Below are 21,386 nucleotides of genomic sequence, written 5' to 3' on the forward strand. Positions count from 1 at the left end.
TCATATTTCTCGCAGGTTTCCAGGTGATCAAACAGGCCCAAAAGGGTGAATAATTTACCAGCCAGACTCTGCTTTCATTTTTCCTTCCCCAAAAAATACTAGACAGAATTTCGTTGATTTCAAAGAAGGGAGTAAATTTTTTATTGTGATATTTTTAGTATTATCTTACTCATTTTTCTTTTCACATCTGCGACAGTAGCCAGGTCGTTTCTTTGGATATTTGGTGTCATTTATAACTTCCATTGAGACCATAAGTCCCAAGTTTTCAACGAGGACGTGGTAAAACAATAAACGTAATGAGCAGAACAATAGCACAGCACAAGCGCTTTTAATGCATGATAAATTTCCTATATTTTCTTTGTGTGGTCAAGAGACCTCGACAGCAAAAAAATTTGCTATTAATTCCATTTAGAAATCGACAACGCCTTTACACGATGCGCTAATAAGAGGTGTGCTAAACGTTCTAAACGCACAGTTAACACATCACGCCCCTAGCAAAATTCTCAACATCATGTCAAATGTATATAGCCTTTAAATCGAATTTCTTCCAAGGTTTCGCCGCTATGGCTGCGTAGGATTCCATTAAGTCTATTAAGCAAAGCGTCCGTGCACTACGACGAATGAAAATATTCGCTTTTAAGTTTTCTTGAAAACAATAACAGCATGAATCCATTTTTGAAAAATGAATTTTCCTTAATTTCTCTTCTTTGTCTCTTAAACTTCCTCAGTTCTAGCGCTACGTGGCAGTCTGTTAAGTAAGAAAGCGCCTAATCTCAAGCCGAAATTCGAAGAATTTATTCATTCACGCTTAAATGACGTTACTTATTACTGTCACTAAACGAAATACCTTGGTTCGTCAACTTCCAAACTTTTGCGTCGCTGATGCGTCGTGAAGTTGTTGCAGTGTGGACCGGAGTAATTAATCGGCAGCAGAACAGTAGAATTATTTCTACTCCGCTACGTGATTGGTCCGGAAAACTGGCGCCATTCTCTAAACCAATCAGATTTAAAACCAACATTGCGAACTGGTCACTTGCGTTTTCCCATGCTTCACCCGAGAGATCACTGATAAAAGGCATCACGGGAAAAAATGGGGAAGAAGGACAACTGTTCATGGACTACAACAGACTACATACAAAACATAATCAAAACATTTAGACTGAATGCAACCATATGAATTCAAGAAAGCGATAATTGGTCTTTCAGAAGGGTTAGGCTAAGGTCTGTGCATGGTGAACGATTTCTTTTAGCCCAAATTTCAAGTTCCAATCCACTTTTATCCTCTCCTCTCCTTTCCATTCCTGTCAAATTTGTTATGAATTAGCAATCGATCTTGTGCAGCATCCTTTCAACAAATCTTTTATTGCAAAAAGTGAATTATCAATGCTGTTGCTTTCCCCAGACAAAGATATTGCCTTTTCATCCAAAGATAAGCGGTCCTTGATTTATTAATAGCGGTCTCGCACGTGCTCAGCTCGACAAGAAAGCTCGTTTCGGATTTCAAAACGTCAGCAGCTATTTACGAGAGAAGGAAACTCGACCGATATGTTGTTTAAAGGGTCTTTTAACAATTAGGCTGTCGCCGAAACATTCACACTCTTTGATGTTGCATCCCCCTATAATAAAAATTCAAAAACTGTTGATAACCCCTCGATTAGAAGTCGTTAATTGCGCCTAATGAAAAAATAAGTCCGGCCTAAATTTTTTAAGTCTGTCATAATATCCTTCACTTTCACTAAGCCATTCTCTTCTTTTTTTTTTTTTGTTTTGTTTTATTTTTGTTTGTGTTATCTCCTTTATATGCCTCTGCAACACATCGCAATATTTATTCAAAATTTCAGTCTATTTTAAGGGCCAGCCTGAAGGAAAACAACAGGTAAGTCGGTACAAGGTATTCATTTCCGCCAGTAATTAAGGTAAAGCGTGATGAGTTTTCCACTGATATTCACAAGCGTGACTGTCGAACAAAATTCTGGTTTTCATAAATTAGCCACTAAAAACCAACCATTTCATAATCTCCTTTCTAAAAGACCTCTATCCTCTCATGCAATCCCATCAATCGCAATAAAAACAAATCTTTTTGGCAGGCCGAACAAAAATGTGTTTCAGATGATCCATCCATTTTTGAGGTTTTAGCATTTTGTTCATATTTTCTTCGATTAAAAGCGATAGTGACAGTTTGTTCGTGACTTCTCGTTGACATTTCCGGTAACAAGAGTAATTTGGGAAGTAAAATAAATAAACAACAATTATGAGTTGGTGCGGTGCCCAGCACAGACAAATTATTAGGAGAAGAAAATCTTGGACTGGACTTTCCAACAAACAAGGAAACTACAACGAACAGCTTTGAGTTAATTATATCACAGCTGTTTTTCTTAAAAAATTACAAAAAATCTACTGCTTCTCCTTCAAAAACCACGGATAGCTTTTCTCACCCCCTGGGAACAAAAGATAGAACATTGATCCATACACCTTTCAGCTCTATCTGTACATCGTCTGTCGCCAACGCAGTTATCGACAAAAAAACGAAGGACCGTGGAATCGCTGAGGAAGTCCAATAATTTTATCAGGATCTATACAACCAAGCCTCGGGGCAATAGAATTTGCTCGTGGTCTGATAACAAAATACGGGGCTGTGTAACACATTTCTTTTTTCCGGCCAGACTTCGCAATGATACTAAATAAACAATACGTAAATGCAACAGAAGTGCAAGATGTGCTGATCAATTAACTACCCTTTCTTTCATGTACAATGTACCGTGTCTATCAGAATCATTTTTGCAACGCCATAAATAGATGCTGTATGTGTAGTGGATTTCGTTCATGGCTGAGGGATAGAAACTTGAATTTCTAACCAACACCGTTCTGCAATTGCAGTCCTGCTGCGAGGATTATTTCTTTCAGTTGACTTTGCGGTATAGCAGTTTCTGTAACTTTTTTTTTTAGGAGACAGTGTACAGTATTCTTCCGTTAATTACCCGTTCCAGACCTTGGTCTTTGATCCAAAGGCGACAACATATGATCAGTTAATCGCTTTCTAATCAAGGAGAGATAAGAAGCAATCTTGCAAGAGACACGCAAGCAATTGGATTCACTGGAAGTCTTAGCATAAGCAAATTAAATTATAACGTTGTTTAATACTAATGATCACTTCAGGTGTTGAATTCAAACATCTCCCAAATTAAAGAAATAAGAGGTAAGAAAGAGCCTGCTTGTCATAACTGCACCGGTTAAGTTTTAAGCGGCGTTCTAAAAGCTTGATAGAGTGCTTTTATACACTGTTTCCTCTAATTTGTTTTTGAGAGAAATCTTTTTCAAGAAAGGCTCACATTGTCAGAAAAGGAGTTGGTTGACTATATTAACACGTTTAAGTTTTTGATCACCTTTCAAGTTCCTACCGAGTAATCCGAAGCTTCATCGTCGAAACCTTGCCTGAAACAAACATTTCTTTTGTTTTAACAAGAAAAATGTTTATCACTCCTTGTTTACACATTTTACATCGTTCATTTTCCGGTTGTATTGAAAAAATCTTGGTGCAATAATAATGCATTTTTTATTTATGAAACAAGCGCTTTTGGATCGCATCACATGACTCATTCTAATGTGTTCATTTTTCAAATTGAAAGAAACATTTTTAACAGCAGTTTAGCGCTACGATCATGTTCCTCATTCCTCAAGTCCATTAGTCTTGACCATTCACATGTTTACAGGAATCTCGATTTTCTTTAGGAACGCATAACTTGTCTTCGCCGGTAAATTTGTTGGCGCTGGTGATACTCGCGTTTGCTTATTGACCACACCAACTAAGATGGGCAGGCAGGGAAAATTTCTGACATGTTATTCTGTTTTACAATTCTATTAAATGAGAGTTATAGGAAATTCTTCGGTTTTCTACGCTGATATCAACTCTTCAAATCTCCTTAGTTGCGTTCGTGTATTAATTAAATTACTACTCCTTAGAAGCAAACAAAACAATGTTGTTCCCTATTTGCAGTTTCCTGTGTTGTTCACTCTGATCATTATAACTTGTTGTTGCAACGAGTAAATGGTAAAAGTCACTTCACAGTTTCAACAAGGTTAAAAGGCGTGAAGCCGGTTGACATGAACACATCTGTGGAGTAACCGCCAAAGTCTTTCTGCTAACAGAAATTAACCAACTTGTCTTGCTCCGATGTCATTTTTCAAGAGTCTCATTGACTTCCCAATATTCTCCGTCTCATGAACTCCCCCAACTTTCAACTATACCTACTTTGCGAGCTAAGCCCTCTTGAGTTTATTTCCTCTTTCTGATCGTTTGAATAAAAACCCATTCTAGGATAAGAAATGCGCTTAAAAGAAGGTAGCCGAAACAGAATTATTGTAAACTTCAGCATTGAATGTTCTCCAAGGTTCAACGAACGGCCCTAAATCATCTAAGTAAGAGAGAAAATTGTAGTTGTTTATCTCATGTTGCGCAGCAACATGCTTCTCGTGTACATGCAGCTTACCTTGTTCTCTGGTGCGGCAGTCTTCGACACGTCTTCCTTCTGTGTTAACAGAATACGCCACGCATCTTCCGCTTCAAAAGTCTTGGATGAGTAGAGAAATCTGACTGATACTAACAATGATGCGAGTGGAATTTAATCGGCATCACTTACTTATCATCGCAACGATGACAAAGGAGTGACCTCGTCAGAAATTTGAAACAATCAGACTTTGAATGTGTGCTTATCAAAAAATAAACGAACCAGATGCCAGATGATAAACTCAGTGAGTCAATATTAACGCTTAAGAGCTAAAAAAAAACTGGGAGTACAGAAAGTGGCAATCACACAAGAATCACCAGCGTGACCGACCCCCCAGTTGGGCAACTTCGGAGTAGGTCGAAAATTTTGAATAGCTAAAATAACCAAATGACATACAGTTGTTTTGTTGTAAGGAACATGTTTTGATCCGACAAATGCGCAATCCTTACTTTTTTCAGAAAATAGAAAGAGGATGAGGTGTCCTGGTGTTTCCGTCCATTAATCTTCTATGTCTACATAGCCTGACTAAGTCTTTAATCCCGAACGACGTTTTAAAAGTTCTTTGAAGAACGACACATGACTCCGGAATGTGTTAGGGCTAGCCGCGTGCATTTCTGCCAAATGCTGTCGGCATCAGTTCAAAATCCCTCCTCTAAAATTGCCCAGGAGTAAATGGTCAAATTGAATTTCAACCAATCAGTAGGAATTGATCAGAGAAGCCCAGAGAGCTCAAAGGATATTCTCGCGCAAGTGTTTGCTGTAAAATTAACGCGATAACAGTGCTGTCTGCTGACTCAACACAAGTTTGGGAAGACAAAGACGAAGTATAGACTCGCTTTAAAGGCTTACGTCGTAAAAGTTGAATCGTAATAAACTCTTAGCTGCGAGTAAACGTAAGCTATCAAAACAATGTTATATGTCTTACACAGTCAAGCTGGAGCAAGGTATGCGAGAGCTGGTGACTGTAATAAGCGGTTATAAGTTCCCGAACAGAAGTAAAATACTCGAGTAATTTTTATCGTGCTCTCGTTATCAGCCTTTTGCGTTCCTACCGCGATGTTTTGCTGATGAGGGACCTATGCTTGATTAACCAATTAAAAAAAAATGATTTGAGACGTAAACATGACCTTTGATCGTCGCAAAAGTTAAAAAGGTTTAGACAGGAAAAAAAAAAACATCTATCAATAGCTGACTTGACAGACGGCATACGACTAATCGTCTGTTTTTTCTGTGGAGTCTCTTGATATTGATAACTGCGCATTAAACTTTAAAACTGAACAGTCGTAGATTTGCAGTCACAAGTTTTATTAAAAGTAACACATTTCAAAAGACAAATCGGGCAACAATGAAAAGACGGGTGGAACTCCAAGGAGGATCGCGCGCGAATCACGCGATTTCGTCCTGTGCTATCTCGCGTGACTCACAAGTTTTCTCACTTTGTAAAACTTGACATATTTTGTTCTTGAACAAGATACTTTGACCATGATTTATGGCTTGATGTCGGATTTCACTAGGGATAAATAAACACTCTGTCATTATTTCGCTTGAATGTCGAAGAAAAAATTGGGAAAGTGCTTCATCATTCGTGTTCGCCTTTAACAAGATAACTCCTTTGTTAAGTCCGGGGCGAGTGAACGGGGAGCGCTGATTTTCCTTCGAGGCTAGATCAAAGTAAACTACTGCAGGTTTCAAAGGGGAGGATCCAGTAGTCTGCAAAATATTTTGCAGGTCTGAACCTATCAATAACATCACTGACAAGGTGAACGAGAACCCTCACGAATGAAAGGTCCTAGCACGCGTAACAATAATGACGGTCAAAGAGGCAGAGCAGGGTGTGCTTCTAGACTGAAACTTTTGTTTTCCCGACGGAAAAAACAAAACAGAACAGTGATGTATCCATCATATTGTTCACGTAATTGTGCTGTGACCCACGCGGTTTACCTTTGATTTAAGTTCAGGTTCCATGAATCACGCGCAAACCACATTTAAGAAGACTTAAGCCGTATTCTACTGTTGTTTTAAAGATATTTTAGGAGCTATTCCACACTATTAAATTACGATAGAAAAACGAAAAGATTTAAAGATTAAAGCAAAAGCAAAACAAGGAAGGTCGAAGACGTAAGAGATACTGGAAAATTTTCCATAAAGCGACGATATTTTATTTTGTCTCTAATATTTTACATGAAGGGATATGAGGATATAAAGTTGAGAAAACTTCAGCCTCTGGTCTGTTTCTTCCAACCTTGCATTCCTGGGAGTTTTCTTTATTATCGTTGTCACTATTTCCTTAATTTTTTCGGCGGAGGTATATCAGGTATGTCAGAAACTAGCGCTTTATGAAGGAAAGAGTGGTTCTGCAGTTTCGCCCTTTTTAAAACTCTTATAGGTGACCTAGGAGAATTTCTGCTTGAATTATCAAAACAAAACCAAGCAGGCAAGTGATAAGAACAGAAAAAAATATCAGTTAGGGGATTATTAGTTGATCCGATGGTAAGTTCCCCAAACTAACATCATCCGTTATATGACTAACGGTGAGGAGAATTTACTAATAAGATCTTGGGCGTGAAGAGTTATTATTACTTTGCCTTTTACGGTATTGATAAAGGCTCGCAACATTAGTTTGTGAAAGCAGGGTTGTAATTGTATGCTATTCCAATCGACAGTACGGCTTTTAACGATAAGGCAGGACGGATAAGATTTCACCAGCTTATCATGTCTGCTTCTTTATATGACTTAAGCCGGGCAATCATTTGATCGAATTTAGAAGGGCTTAGCTTATTACAATATGCAAATATATTAATGTCTCGGATAACTTCATTTCTAGGCAATGCGCATTGCTTCTACATAAAATCTCAAATATCCTTGACGCCTGCGCCATTAAAATTGAAAATGTTGAGATCAGATTCCGTGCAGCGAGAGAGAAAATTGCTAATAGAAATGTTTTGCCTCATACTCTGAGTATGTAGAAAGCGGAATGCAAACATCAAGTTTGCGTATTTTCTGGATGATTTGCCTCTACTTCCAACGCAAACTTCCTCTATCTCTACTAATACGTTCTCGAAAATATGATTTTCACCCATGGTCAAAAAGGTAAAAGCAAAACTCAAAGAAATTTTGGCGAATAATGCAAGGAAAGGGAACACCAGGCTTTGAGACTGACACCCTCCTAAAGACCTTAATTCTAATCCAATTCCTCTACAGTTATTCTAAGATCAGTCCCGTGTAGCGAATTTTGTTCTCGTTTAGATTAAATACAGCGTGTATTCGCGAGGTATAACATGTAACTTGCGTGTCCGCCGCGTGTCGCCTCGCGTGTCTCTGTAACCCTGATTCTGAGAGTAATTGAAGAAGGCCAACACAAAACCTCAGTATCTCAGCTTGCGCATCTTATTGCAGCGCTTATGACATAAGGGGTGGTGTGAAGCACCACGTATCCATCCCCACGACACGCATCCGTCAGGTGCTCTGAGCATTCATTCCTTTCAGTCTTGTTAATCAACATAGAGTTATCGTCGTGGAAGATAGTAAGACCAGTACACAATGTTGAACAGTCCGTAAAGAAGTGGAAAGATTTTCCGCGCGTACCGGTCAATGTAATGAGGAGGTAACTGTTTCGTGGGTAGACCGTCCAAAAAAGCATTGCTCGCGCAAGGAGTCTTTTTCCTCGATGCAGAAAGATTTTCGTGAAGAAAAACACCTTTCCTTAGAGACAAGCCTCCTGCGACTCCGTTCAAAGGACGGTCTTTGTTACAGTTGAACGTTTGCTGGTCCATCATCTCGGCGATGGAATTTGTTGGATTTGGTGTTGGAGGCTGAAGAGAAATTATTAATTGAACATTAGAGCGATTTGCAATTGAGTATTGTTAAACCAAAACCAAAGCAATCACAACAGCCAATCACAGCAAGGAAAATGTCACCAGGAAAAAACAAGTAACTGCCTGAAGCGCGGGAAAACACGAGTGACCAAGACGGGATTGGTTGAGAAAGTGGCGTGAGTTTTTTGTACTAATCACATAACTAAATACAATAAAACCAAACCAATCCCGGAGTATCAGTTCGACACTCAGTTAAAAATTGCTCCAGACTATGATCAGTTTGGTTGATCAAAACAAACTTTACGACCAACAGGCATGGCAACAATAAACCAAAGCAATACATCGCCCCGTCGCTTTAAAGCTATGCATTGTTTACAATTATGCAGATAAAGATAGGTATAAAAGTAGCTTCTGGACTGAGATTTGAAAATAGCGCAAAGCGATGACCAAAGCTATGTCCCCGTGTGAATGAATTCAACGACTGTTCCGTCCACACGAGCCTGATGATCAGTGAAGGAACATTCACCTGGTATAATTAACTAGACATTTCGTAGAAGGAATTCCGACTTCAAAAGAAATAGTTTCTATCATTTGCACACCCAAATTCCAGACATTAAGCCAGCAACATAGCTGGTATATTTTTAAACACAGACACAATAGGATTTGCGGGTAAGTTAAGTTCATTTGCGGACAGGAGAAAGTATATTGACATTTCAACAAAGATTAAATAACTGATGACACTCACCGGCGCCAGACTTTGACTCCTCAGTAAGAAAGATGCTGCTTTATCCGTGAAGTTTAAGACACACACATACTCCACCATACAGCACACGATAAAAGTAAGCGACGATATTAAATAGTAATCTACTGCCTTCAGGTACGAGATCCGAGGGAGACTGTTGTTAACTGATCCGAATAAGAACATGGTGCTGAGTATGCACGTGATCACGAGTGAGACACGTGCAGGAACAGCGTGTCTGTCTATCCAGAAACTAAGCCACGAGAGGAAAACGAGGAACGCAGAAGGAATGAAATGTTGAAAAATGAAGTACGTTGTTCGACGTTTGAGTGTGAAGGTTGCCTTCAAACTGTCGAAGGACCCTTCGGAGGATAAAAAAGTGTAGAAAGTTAGGCTTAAAGGTTTCTTTAGGCTAGGCGGACAGGGAAACCACCGACACAAAAACCCAACCCCTTCATATCTTCTCCATTTCTACCTATCTCCTCCGGTCCCCCTGTCCCCTTGTCCCCTTGTCCCCTTGTCCCCTTGTCTTCTTGTCCCCTTGTCCCCTTGTCCTCTTGTCCCCTTGTCCCCTTGTCCCCTTGTCCCCTTGTCCCCTTGTCCCCTTGTCCCCTTGTCCCCTTGTCCCCTTGTCCCCTTATCCCCTTATCCTCTTGTTCCCCTACCCCTCGTACCCCTGTCCCCTTGTCCCCCTGTCCCCCGTCCCCTTTGTTCCCATTGTCCCCTTCTCACCTTGTCCCCTTGTCCCCTTGTACCCCTGTCCCCTTATCCCCTTGTACCCCTGTCCCCTTATCCCCTTGTCCCCCTTGTCCCCTTGTCCCCTTGTCCCCTTGTCCCCTTGTCCCCTTGTCCCCTTGTCCCCTTGTCCCCTTGTCCCCTTGTCCCCCTGTCCCCCTTGTCCCCTTGTCTCCCTCCCTCACCGTACTCCCCTTCTCCCTAGCTCCCCCTCCGCAGAAATGCTTCAAGCCTCTAAAAGCCTCACCTTTGCTATTAGTATTAGCTTTCTTGGATGTAACGATCTGTAGCATATCAAACTGAGCAAGTTCAGCTGCGAACACCTCGATAGCCTTAGAGCCTCGATTGTTCCAATTGTAGATAACATCGTCCACAGTGTATGCATCTGCAATAACAAAGTTGGAGCTATCACTGAAATTCTTATCATTCACGAACAAAACTGGCCGAAGAGGGTAACAACTATCACCAGCAAGAGAAGGCGATCAACCATAAAGGCTTAAAGGGGATAGATTTCAAAAGAAACTGTGGTGCTGCACCGGTGGGAAGTAAAACACGATAATTTGGTTTTATCGACCAAGTTGATGAAGTAATTGGCCAGTGCAAAGCGTGTCTAAAGCTGACGTTTCGAGCGTTAGCTATTCGTCAGAGCGTCACCAGTACGGTGGTCTGTTTGAAAATACCTCATTATTATAAGTTTTTGAACAGTTCTTCCTGAAGCAATCTGCTATTATGCTTACATTCCAAAAAAGTGGCTGAAGGTCGCTCTCACCATAAGAAGATCTAATCAGGTTAAATTTTTTTTTGTACTTTATGTGTTGTTCTTGAACTGTTACTGTTTAGCACTGTTTAGTACGAAGTTCATTTCACTCGCACCTCACCGCAATTTAAAAGTGCGTTAAACTGAAAAGTTTACTAATTTCTGAACGCTGTGCCGATGAGAACGTGTATTTTAAAGTATATATACTTACAGCTCTCTATTACTAAATCACAGTTCTGAGTGTCCAGAGGGAACAGCCTTAGATCCATATCACACAGAGCAGTGAGAGTTATCCTGATAGAAGGAGCAAGTGACGAATCAACTTTCATCCTTTTTCTTGGGTGGGCTGCGGGTGGGCTTATTACTATAAGCAGATGGTAGCTCTGTGGTAGTTTCATTTAGGGGTTCAGAAATTCCAAAAGTACCTTAACCCTTTAACTCCCATAAGTGACCAAGATGGTATTTCTCCTCACAATATCCATACAATATCAAGCAGACGATTGATGAGAATAACGATAAATATAAATTTGGGGATTTATTAGTAGATACAACACAAATTCTCCGAACCAACATCTTAAGAGTTGTTTGGCAGACAACAAGGAGATCTTACCTTACCCCACCCCCCTCCACTCAACCCAAATATATTACAGAAAAAAGATGTTTTAGGGAAAAGTGATGTGCAATGGTAACATGACAACTGGTATGTCTCTAATTGCCGGATGGGCGCTGATGTAAGACACCAATACAAGAAAATGTGGTCTACGCCCTTGTTACTCTACGTTGAATCACTGATTTACCTGGCACTGTAATAAATGCTTCCATCCTTAGAAATCCTCAGTCGCATGTTATCTCTACTGACTGAATGATAATTTGAATTTTTTACGTTTCGGAAATACGTGTCGGGCGTCCATATTCCTTTTCCCAGTTTACTAGGATCTAATGCGGCGTTAAAAACTTTATCTTGTCCATGCGCCAATCGAGGATCTTTCCACCACTGTCTGAAGAATATGTCGATTGTATAGTCCTTATTAAAGTGAAAGATGACATAATTGTTAAATAATTGTTCTATGAATGAAGCCCATAAATGCTACCTTACATAGCTATAAACAAAACAAGGATATTTTTTGACTTTCATCTTCCCAAAAATTTTCCACTAATTTGTTCATAACTGGAGCAGGAGAATGGTGGATGCCGATCCAACTTTCCTTTCTGTATACAAGCGAGCATATAACTGGTTACCAAAATACCAGTTCCTCCTGTTTCCGGCAGACTTACTCATGAAAAGCTGTGATGCCTTAATGGCACTGAAGCTCTTTCTAGATTCGTCCTCTTTCGCTCTCACGTGGTACTGATTACTAGAGAAATTGAATCGCAGTGAAATTTCTTTCAACTTACCATATCTTCTTCTCTGATTTTTCCAAATGCCATTAGTTTAAACTCGATAAGAACTTCAACAGGAGGTCCTACAAAATAAATGGTCCGATAATGACTGTGTTTAAATTTGTTGTGTCTGTTTGACCCCTAAGAGTGACTAGTATCTAATTTACCCGTCGAATATCACTCCAGAAGCACACGTTAAGGTCACGAGAATTAAGGAGATGATCACGCGCCAACTAAAGCAGCTCTTGCCGGATTTTTCAACAAATTCCCCCTTGTCAGCACCAACAGCAACACAAACCGTATGGAGAATATACATGCTGACGAAAGAATGTAACGGGTTTAAGGATTTTGAAACGACCCTTGACACTTGTGTGGCAAGCTTTGAGGTTTCTAGACAAAAGGAAACGAAAGTACTGAAGAATCTGAAAATTCGTGGACCTTAAACAACTGACAAGTGCGCAGGCACGAAATGCTAAAATTGCATGTAATATGATAACTGTTGAACCGCTCGTAACGTTAAGAAAATAAGTCAAATATATCAACAAAAATATATATATATATATATATATATATATATTCCAACAAGCCTCACCCGTGTCGTTTGGGCGAACATTTTTATCGTAATGTTTCAGTCGTTTGCCGATAATATGAGATACTTTAGCGTACGATCCGTCGGGAAACTGGGCTGCTATTCAAAGGAATAAGAAGATGTCGTTATAATCATTTTACGAGCTGTAATTAACTGATGAAAAAGGATGCAGTCCAACTAAAACATCCTCAAAGATGGCGGTTTGCCCACAAGGCTCTGTAAATTCCTATCATCCCTCTCTATTAGCCGTTAACTGACATACAATTTTCAATGGCCTCACTTAAGACGACTCCGCCCCCTCCCCCCCCCCTCCCAACCCCCAAGGCGAAATAAACCAAAACGCGAAAAAAGGTACAACTCACGGGTGACTGGTGTGGTTCCCATGCAACAAAAAAAGGTACAACTCAAGGGTGACCGGCATGGTACCCTTGCAAAAAAAAAAGGGTACGACTCACGGATGATAGGTATGGTTCCTGTGCACCAAAAAAAGGCACAACTCACGGGTGACAGGTATGATAACCTTGCAAAAAAAGGATGCAACTCACGGATGACAGGTATGGTTCCCGTGCAACCGAAAAAAGGTTACAACTTACGGGTGACGGGTAAGTTACTCATGCAAAAAAAAGGGCACAACTCACAGGTGACAGGTATGGTTCTTGTGCAACAAAAAAAGGTATAACTCACGGGTGACAGGTATGGTACCCTTGCAAAAAAAAGGGTACAACTCACGGGTGACAGGTATGGTTCCCGTGCAACAAAAAAAGGCACAGCTCACGGATGACAGGTATAGTTCCCGTGCAACCGAAAAAAGGGTACAACTCACGGGTGACAGGTATGGTACCCTTGCAAAAGAGGGTACAACTCACGGGTGACAGGTATGGAACCCATGCAAAAAAGGGTACAACTCACGGGTGACAGGTATGGTTCCCGTGCAACCGAAAAAAGGTACAACTCACGGGTGACAGGTGTGGTTCCCGTGCACAAAAATGAGGGAGAATACTGAAATTCCCTTTTCATTCTGGAAAAAATATATAACTCTGTTTAGATTAAGCTATCTTGCTACCTTTTTAGCTGAATATACGGTATACCTTTTCTTTTGCTGCTTCCTGTCAAAGTACTATTAAAACTCCTGGGCAGTCGTTTAAAACCAGCTCCTGGGACACTCCTGACAATAAAGTCATAAATGGTTATTTGGGATGGGTGTGTAGGGATGTTATCTGTTTGCAGAATAGCTGACAGCCCACTCATTTATAAAACACCGGCACAAGTGTTTAGCGAATAGTTTCAATGCTGACGGTATATCTGTTCAAAAATAGATCACAGCTGATACCCAATAAATTATGTGTAGAATACTGCTTGATATTACGCAACCCATCTTGTATCCCAGGCTCTGATTCAGCTTTCAGGTGAAAAACAGTTACAAGGCTAACCACTAATGCTAGCCACCAACGCATAATTGCGGATTGGAGCTCATTGCCTTATTAACACCTCTAGGGACCTCAAAAACTATTGTTATGTTACATTTTGGATGCGTGACAAAATTTTTTTTTGATGTTTTTGCAGTTGAGTTATTACTGCTTTTGTTGTTGTTTTTTTAAAACAAGTAAGTCCTGCAGGGTTTAACCGAAACAAAAGATACACCATAAATGTAAATATCACCATGTCTCATTTATAACAATTCATTCAAATTCCGTGTTAAAGTGGTCGCTGCGGTTAGCTGAATTTCCAATCCGAGTCCCTACAAATACCACTTTAAAATACAACAAACAATACTTGAACAGTCCATTTTTAGGATTACTCTTAAGGCCGTCACGAATACGTTGTTACTGTTTTTCGAATTCTACAATCAGCACAAAAGTACTTGAAACGTTGAACAATGTAACGACCAATGATAAAATCCTTTTACTTCAGAAATTCTTTTTGGATTCTAAAGGTGATCAGAAAAAGAAGTTCTATAGATAAAATTGAACTGTGTATTGGGTGGGAAGGGGCGGTGCATACGAGAAACAACCCATTCCAAGATTTAAAGATTCTTCCGTTGATTCAGCTCCATGCAAAATCAAAATTTGTAGAACTTTATGCGCTTCTCAATACTTATCTGTACAAAGTGTATAAAAAAATGCTGACTCGGTTAACTATTGCATATGATGGCCTCCGGCTCAGCATTGAGGGAATCGATGTAGTACAATTCTTCTACTTAATGCAAATATAATACCTTAACCGCACAGACTGGAAACGATCCAGTCAAGTATAAAATACGTAGTCAAGACCATATCATCAGTTTTATGATCTTGTTTTAGGATTGAAATTTCGATAAAATACACTTGCAAAAAATTGCGTTCCCATTAGTATATCTTCAGAATAGCCAATTTTAGACCCAAACCTCCTTTCCAAGGTGCGGAGTGAAGAAAATAAGAGCGGAAGCATTCCCAAAGAATTCTCACAAATAAAATGAAAGAAATGAAAAAAAAAACAAAACCAAGAGGGCGGAAAATATTAGGGGCGTCATGAACTCATCATACGTTCGTGCCCAAGGATTATCAAACATCATGCTGGAAGGAAGAGATACTGCCGGCAATCTAATCTGAAGCCTTAGAGAATACATCCAACGAAAAGTTTGGCTACCATTTTATATCGAGAAAAAATAACGTCATCGTCATTTCGCCGAAAAATTTAGATGAATTTTGAAAATTTGCAAACTTAACTTAGAGAAACACGATGATGTGCGGAAAATACCGCACGTAAACCGTGCGCTTATCAGTAGTACGTGCTGGGCCGCCGGCTGCGAATGACCGTGTTCTCTCCTTATACCTGCATGTGTTGTAGGCTTAAAGTTATCACTGTTGGTGTAAAGCAGCGAGATACCTCTTTTTTTGAGTAAATTATTTACATTAAAAAAGTTCTTACATCATTCAGTTTTGGAAATAACGGACTCTGAATTCACTTCCTGTCCAATATGTTTCTGTCATGTAGCCATGTTTTAAATTTTAAGGTTAGTATGAACACAATTCCAGCCTGGGGACTCAATACAAAATAAAATATATAGAATATTGAATGTCAACAATCAATCCTGGCTTGGAAATTTGATTTTCACCTGATTTCCGTCGGTCTGTCCGACAAGACGACTGTCCGTTCAAAATTGTAAAGCCTTTTTCAGGAAAATTGCTTTATTGTATTCTCCTGCAAAAACTACAGAATGAAAGCTCTGCTTTTAGACTCGGTAGAATACATAAAACTGTATGTTTAATATAGGAGTGGTACCAAAACAAAAGTGCATCGAAAAACCGTAACAACCTTACACCTATTTATGAAATTGCTATCTCATATTTTAAATTCAAGCTCGTTATGTATTTCGTCGTATTGATATCAAGAACGAGTAAGACTCATAAGTGTGAAAAAAGGGAATCGTCACTTACTGAGTTCGTGTTGTGATCTGTTGGACTCGTTAGAACTTTATCTTTCAAAACCTCCACAGTTTTATAAGGAGAAACTCTACCACGTACAACAAGCCGAAAAATATTTCTTTCCCTTTTCATCAGAGTATTCATTCAGATGGGAAAAACGTCAGTAAGCTACTCAACAGAAATAGTCTTTCAGCTTCATGTAAATACAAAAGTTTTGGTGTAGCTAGCATGAAATAACATGGAGTGTAAATTAAACGGTAACTGAATGACACTTTTGTAGCAAGTCAGTTCTTTGTCTGTGATATGCGTAATTGAGGAAGGAAGACAGGAACAAATTCTGCGTTACAAAATACAAAATAATTAATTTCATTTGCAATGATAAACAGTAAATTAATTCGGAAAGAAGTAAATTTTTAATAATCCTCTTTGGTTCTATATTTAGAAATACGTCAAGAATTATCAAAACATTCGCCACTGTTGCTTCAAAAATGTATTTTAATTTAGATTTATTTTCCCAATCTATTTTCGCTTACGATCAAACTGAAAATGGTTATGCCGAGACCTCCCTTTACATTCCCATCAAAAAAATTAACTCTCTTACAGTGGGTGTCCGACGGAAAAAACCGTGTTTCCGAGGAAGTTTTGTCGTTCAATTGAGATCCATTGATCTCAGTTTCGTAGCTTACACGCCCCTATTCATATTTTTATAATGCAAAATAAAAACACCTAAACTAAACGTGTATGAACCATTTTTAATGTCCTTCAACATCTCAAACGTGCGAGCTTTCTGTGAACCATTTTTTTAATGAAAAATCTCCAATTTGAGTACTCAACAGTAGAGTTGAATATCAGAGGAGAAAGTTAGATGTGGTTTATAGTGAGAAAGTACGGTCGTTTCGAGGTACTTCAATTTCTACTGTACATTGTTTATGCCATTATGTTACCATAACTAAATTACTTTCATTATGGGTTTTAAAAAAAAGGTGACAAAATACACGAGCGACTGTTGAGTTTTTTTCCACTTTGACAGTTTTGTACGTTCCCTTCAGAGCGTTTATTTCGCATTCAAACTTCATATAAATAGAAAGATTGTTTTGTAAACTTCGGGCATTTTTCTGGTCAGCTTGGCGTCCCACGCTGTTTTGGGTATGACAAGAAAAACATAGTCGAGAATCGCAGTCGGTATTCCTGAACAATGAGCGTTGAAAATATTACGCAAGAAGGAAAAGGGTAAACGAAACATTGATAGTTTCTTTAGTGCGAATCTGAATACTTTCAAGGATATTGTCTAGATAATTAAATATAAATTCAGTGTGAATTTTTTCTCATTATTTACCTTGTTAGTAGTCCGTGAAAGAATGTTATAATTAGGAACCAGATAACGACAGTTCCCTTCCTCGTTGTAAACGAAACTCCCATACTGCTTGAGCGGGTTTTCTAAGGAGAGATAACAAGGTTTAGTGTAAATAATGTGTTAGTATAATAGAGCGACCGTGTGTTCAATGAAATGTTTTTTTCTAAAGAGAAGCTTCAACTCACTGGCCTCCTATTCTAGAATCTTTCAACAGCTATTAATATCAATAAGATTCATTTTTCGACATCGTTTCCCATTGGCCAGAAAAATTAAACATCCTTTTTCACGCTTATTGGCTAGCAGGTGTAAATTGCCTCAAACACATTGAATTAAAAATAAGTAATGCTACAAGATATAAGTCTATTCAAAAATAATTACTAAATCAGCTCTTCGGGAATGGAAGATTGAAACAAAAAGCAACAATCGCTAAAATGCCGCTAAAATTTGAGAATACCATTAAATTTAATTGCATTGTTTACTGCATTGGAAATGTCTCAAATTCGTTTCAGTCAAAACGTATTTGTGAGGTATTACCAATGTTAATAATTTAGTAGTTATGTAGCGTTTGGTTCACAGTTTAGTCAAAGCTTTTTTTCCGCACGATCATTTTAAAAGGAATCGTAAAATCTAGAAAGGTTTGTTTTCGTCGCGAAAGGAATACATTGCTGTTAATATTATTGAAGTAACAGATGCTGTAGTTTGTAATAGACAAACTTTGCAAATCAAATATTTGCCTCGATTAGTGACGAATGATTAGAATATTCTTGAATAAATCGATTTTCGATCATGATTAGCGTCCTGTGTGATACTCTTACCGCTAGCCAAGAGCTAAACACATTATAGGCACACTATCGAACCATTAATTAATAGTGAAGGGAAAAAGATAAACACTTCCTCGAAAACGAATCAGATAAGTACAAAATGTCTACAGAGTCTCACTAGCAATCTTGAGAGTTATATTAGCGCGTTTTGAATGATGTACTGAAACTCTCCATGAATTAATGAAGTGTTCCCCCATAACTGAAGGTAGATCATAGTACAACCTTTGGAATTTAGCGATTCGACAAACATTGGGCATAGATTTGTGTTCATACATGTGCAATGACGTCATAAAGATTATTTTATAACAATTATAAAAACATTTCATTTATTTCATTTATTTCAATATTCAAGCACACCTGACGTTGCTAGCTTTTGAGTTTCTCTGGGTCAAATGACGAGGTCATAATCGTGTCAGAGGTTGCAACCCAAAGTGTTCGGTTCTAAAGAGTAATCTTGTTCGGTAGATTGAGTTCTGAAAAGCTCTTTAAATGATTATCTTAGAAAAAAGAAAGAATGTTTAATACAAACAATCTTTAGTTCGTGAACAAAATGTCTACATGTGAAGCGTTACTCATACACATCTACTGGTCTCTCTGCACTTCATTTACTCCGCTTAAATGAAAAGAATGAAAAAACTGGCAACTTAACACTTACTTTAGAAAAATTCACAAAGGAAGATAAAAGCAATTTTTCGAGATTTGCCAAAAACGTGAACTCATTTGTTAGCGAAGGTCAATCGCATCTTGTTATCATTCTAAACTCAACCTAAAACACGTTTTTGCATTTATCAATTATGCTTGATTTGTCCAGTACATGTACTTTATCATAAAAAAACCCATTGATTTATTTAAGTCGACCAGTTTTAAAATGCGATTCGCGATACGATCAGAGAAAAAGATTAAACAGCCATTGCTCTTAACATTAAAATAAATTCAAAGGAATATTTTGACTCTGTACATATTTTGAATTGTGTAATAAGCAGTTAAATGACATATTTTTTTTATCTTTTCCCATCTTTCATCAGTGAGCCAATTTACATCGATAATTTAGATATGAAAGAAAAGTCCATTGGTTTGAATAAAAATGAAGTTTTTCCCTGTGCGAATTATTCCCAAAAACAGTAAGTTTCATAAAATTACTGAGATAAGACGAGCGCCCTGATTGGTCAAAAACCTATCGTCTATGCACTCGAAAACTTTGTATATCATTCGCCTCTGGCCCGTACTTTACTAACTTTTTGCATGTTCTCCTAACATCCTGTGTGGGTCATTATGCCAACAGACTGATAGGAAGTGCTGTCTATTGCTTAATTTAGTTATCCTTACTCTTGAATTGAACAAGGAAAAGTCATTTAATCAAAAAAATTGTTTACGAAATGAACCGTTGTAATACTGATTTCTAATGGAAATTAAACTTTGGTTACCAATCAAAATTATCAATTCAGAGCATGCTCTCGTAGGAAAATATGCAAAGAACTCCGGCTCTGTTGCTCAAAAGTCGAAAAGATTCCTATTGATGTTGTCTCTTACAGTTTTCGTGATTCATGCAACGGAGTAAAAATTTTATCCCGAAGTCCATAGCAAAGAATCGTAGTGAAGACATCATTTTCCCTTTTCTTGACCTTGGACATCGCTAGCCTTAATGATCAAATTCCAGATGAAAAAAATTTCGCCCGAATTGAGCTTTTTCGGGATAAACTTGAGTTTAAATTTACAACAAAGCAATTGGTAAAAATCAGAGTCTAACGAAAAAATTTTCCATTTAAAAAAAATCTCTACTTCTTCTTTCTCTTGAAAGAGTAGAAACCTTCCCACGGTAGTTACAACTAAGAAGTGATTTGCAAATAAGTTTACAAAACTGAATAATGGTTCGTCTCGGAGACGTGAAATCAGACACAACGTATTTTTTCTTTTTTTTTTTTTGTGCCTGAAGTTAAAAACGATTTAATTGGTATAGCCATTAAAAAAAAAAATCATCGTTTACTTTTCGTCGAAACGAAGAAGATTGATATATTGAAAATCTACTCAGGCAAACTTTTCACGCATAGTTATAACAACCCAAATCTTTATATAATTGCCGAATAACCTAAGACATACTGCAGCAATATTCAATAGAGAACTGTCTTTCTTTAGCCTGCAATGGCGAAATTTCCTTAAACCTTTGATTCCTTCAACAAAAAAAAAGATGATATGATTTCGTAAGTAAATTGTTAAATACAAAAAGCTCTTACCTCAAAGAAGAAAAGTTTTGTTAGTAGTTTTGCAGTTTTGACTTGAGGCGTCTTTTCGGAGCCTTTCGGTGGTGAGTCAAGCTGAAATGAACTTCAAAATAGCAGGAGATATCAGCTAAATGGATATACCTCACAAAACGATTGGCTTTGAAGCTTCAAAACAACATCAGGCAGATGTCTTAAAAATAATTGCACATGGAAGACCGACTACAAGCAAATGAGAAATACACGCTTTAGCAGTTATGTTTTCGTTAATTTACGTTCATAAAGTCAAGGTGGCTGGTTGTACAGTAACCCAATCTTGGAAAATTGAAAAACTTTTCAGCAATTGAAAAACTAAGTGTAATTTAAATTAAATTTGAAGACACTGTGAGACATTCGCCGAGTCATATTTTCCTTCGAGAGGCATCTAATGAAACATCACGATAAGCTTAAAAGAAGGCATAAGAACTCTTAAAATTACAAGCTATTTACTCAAGTAGATAAAATATTAACGGGAAATCAAAGAGAAAAAAAATGCAATAACCGTTAATTCTAACATCAACAACCTGCTCATTCAAAGAAACCGACCGGGAAAACATCATAGCATACTTAACATTTCATTCCTCACAAATACAAATGTAAAAACATACTCAGAGGACACATGTTTTTAAAAAGAACCAGCGGTCAATTTACCGTAACTCAAACTGAAGATTTGCACTCATATCGTTGTTGGAAGACAGACTTAAAGCGCTGTTGAAGGAGAGGCGGTCTTCGTCTATTGAAGCTTGGCTGACAACATACTAACTTACCTCAACAGAGAGCTGGTTACTAGTCTTGCTTTTGAGAACAAAAAGAGAGAATGAAAGCTTTCTTTGTTTCGTATTTTTTAACTCTAATATGGAGAGGGACCACTAACGGGAAACGTTATAATTGTTGCGGGAACGTTATTGATTAAACGACAACCAATGCGTGATTTACTGTTGCGGATTTAAGATAACCTGCGGTTATTTATTGGTGATGTAAACCATTAACGTGATTTTTAAATGTCAATTTTGCCCCGTTAAAACGTTCAAT

The 21,386-nt window shown here is 38.2% G+C and overlaps 2 protein-coding genes across 7 annotated transcripts in view; both read right to left on the reverse strand.

The window, feature by feature from the left end:
- The window catches only part of LOC113676484 (alpha-1A adrenergic receptor), a 16,008-nt gene extending 11,221 nt beyond the window's left edge, over positions 1 to 4,787 (reverse strand). Inside the window, exon 1 of one of the 4 annotated variants that reach the window (XM_089196374.1) lies at positions 4,488 to 4,787. The gene's annotated coding sequence lies outside the window, so the exon portion shown is untranslated. Of the gene's footprint in view, positions 1 to 847; positions 931 to 4,487 lie in introns of those variants that run through there. The other 3 variants (XM_089196373.1, XM_089196379.1, XM_089196375.1) reach the window with 3 other exon arrangements.
- Positions 4,788 to 7,304: 2,517 nt separating this feature from the next.
- LOC113676487 (glycine receptor subunit alphaZ1-like) lies at positions 7,305 to 21,236 on the reverse strand. Of its 3 annotated transcripts, none has more exons than XM_089196370.1 (11): positions 21,122 to 21,236; positions 20,331 to 20,421; positions 17,261 to 17,361; positions 13,609 to 13,685; positions 12,524 to 12,619; positions 11,947 to 12,014; positions 11,349 to 11,575; positions 10,763 to 10,845; positions 10,042 to 10,179; positions 9,066 to 9,421; positions 7,305 to 8,317 (listed from the first exon to the last, which is right to left on the reverse strand). In XM_089196370.1, exons 3-11 carry the CDS (start codon positions 17,341 to 17,343, stop codon positions 8,012 to 8,014), a joined length of 1,434 nt encoding a protein of 477 aa, XP_089052496.1. In that variant the 5' UTR covers positions 17,344 to 17,361; positions 20,331 to 20,421; positions 21,122 to 21,236; the 3' UTR covers positions 7,305 to 8,011. The 3 variants fall into 3 exon arrangements, with proteins under 3 accessions (XP_089052496.1, XP_089052495.1, XP_089052494.1); XM_089196369.1 differs by having other exon boundaries at positions 12,524 to 12,616; positions 21,006 to 21,153; XM_089196368.1 differs by having other exon boundaries at positions 21,006 to 21,153.
- Between the last annotated feature and the right edge of the window lie 150 nt (positions 21,237 to 21,386).

This window comes from Pocillopora damicornis, chromosome 2 (genome assembly GCF_964200805.1).
Source record: "Pocillopora damicornis chromosome 2, jaPocDami1.2, whole genome shotgun sequence".
NCBI lineage: Eukaryota > Metazoa > Cnidaria > Anthozoa > Scleractinia > Pocilloporidae > Pocillopora > Pocillopora damicornis.

Bases quoted from the DNA above. Each gene is read 5' to 3' on its own strand.
- LOC113676487 (XM_089196368.1), bottom strand. From the start codon at position 21,034: ATGAGTGCAAATCTTCAGTTTGAGTTACG. The intron at 13,686-17,260 runs GTAAATAATGAG...CTTTATTGTCAG, and splicing joins TTTCACGGACTACTAACAAG to GAGTGTCCCAGGAGCTGGTT. The intron at 10,180-10,762 runs GTAAGTATATAT...TTGTTATTGCAG, and splicing joins TGATTTAGTAATAGAGAGCT to ATGCATACACTGTGGACGAT.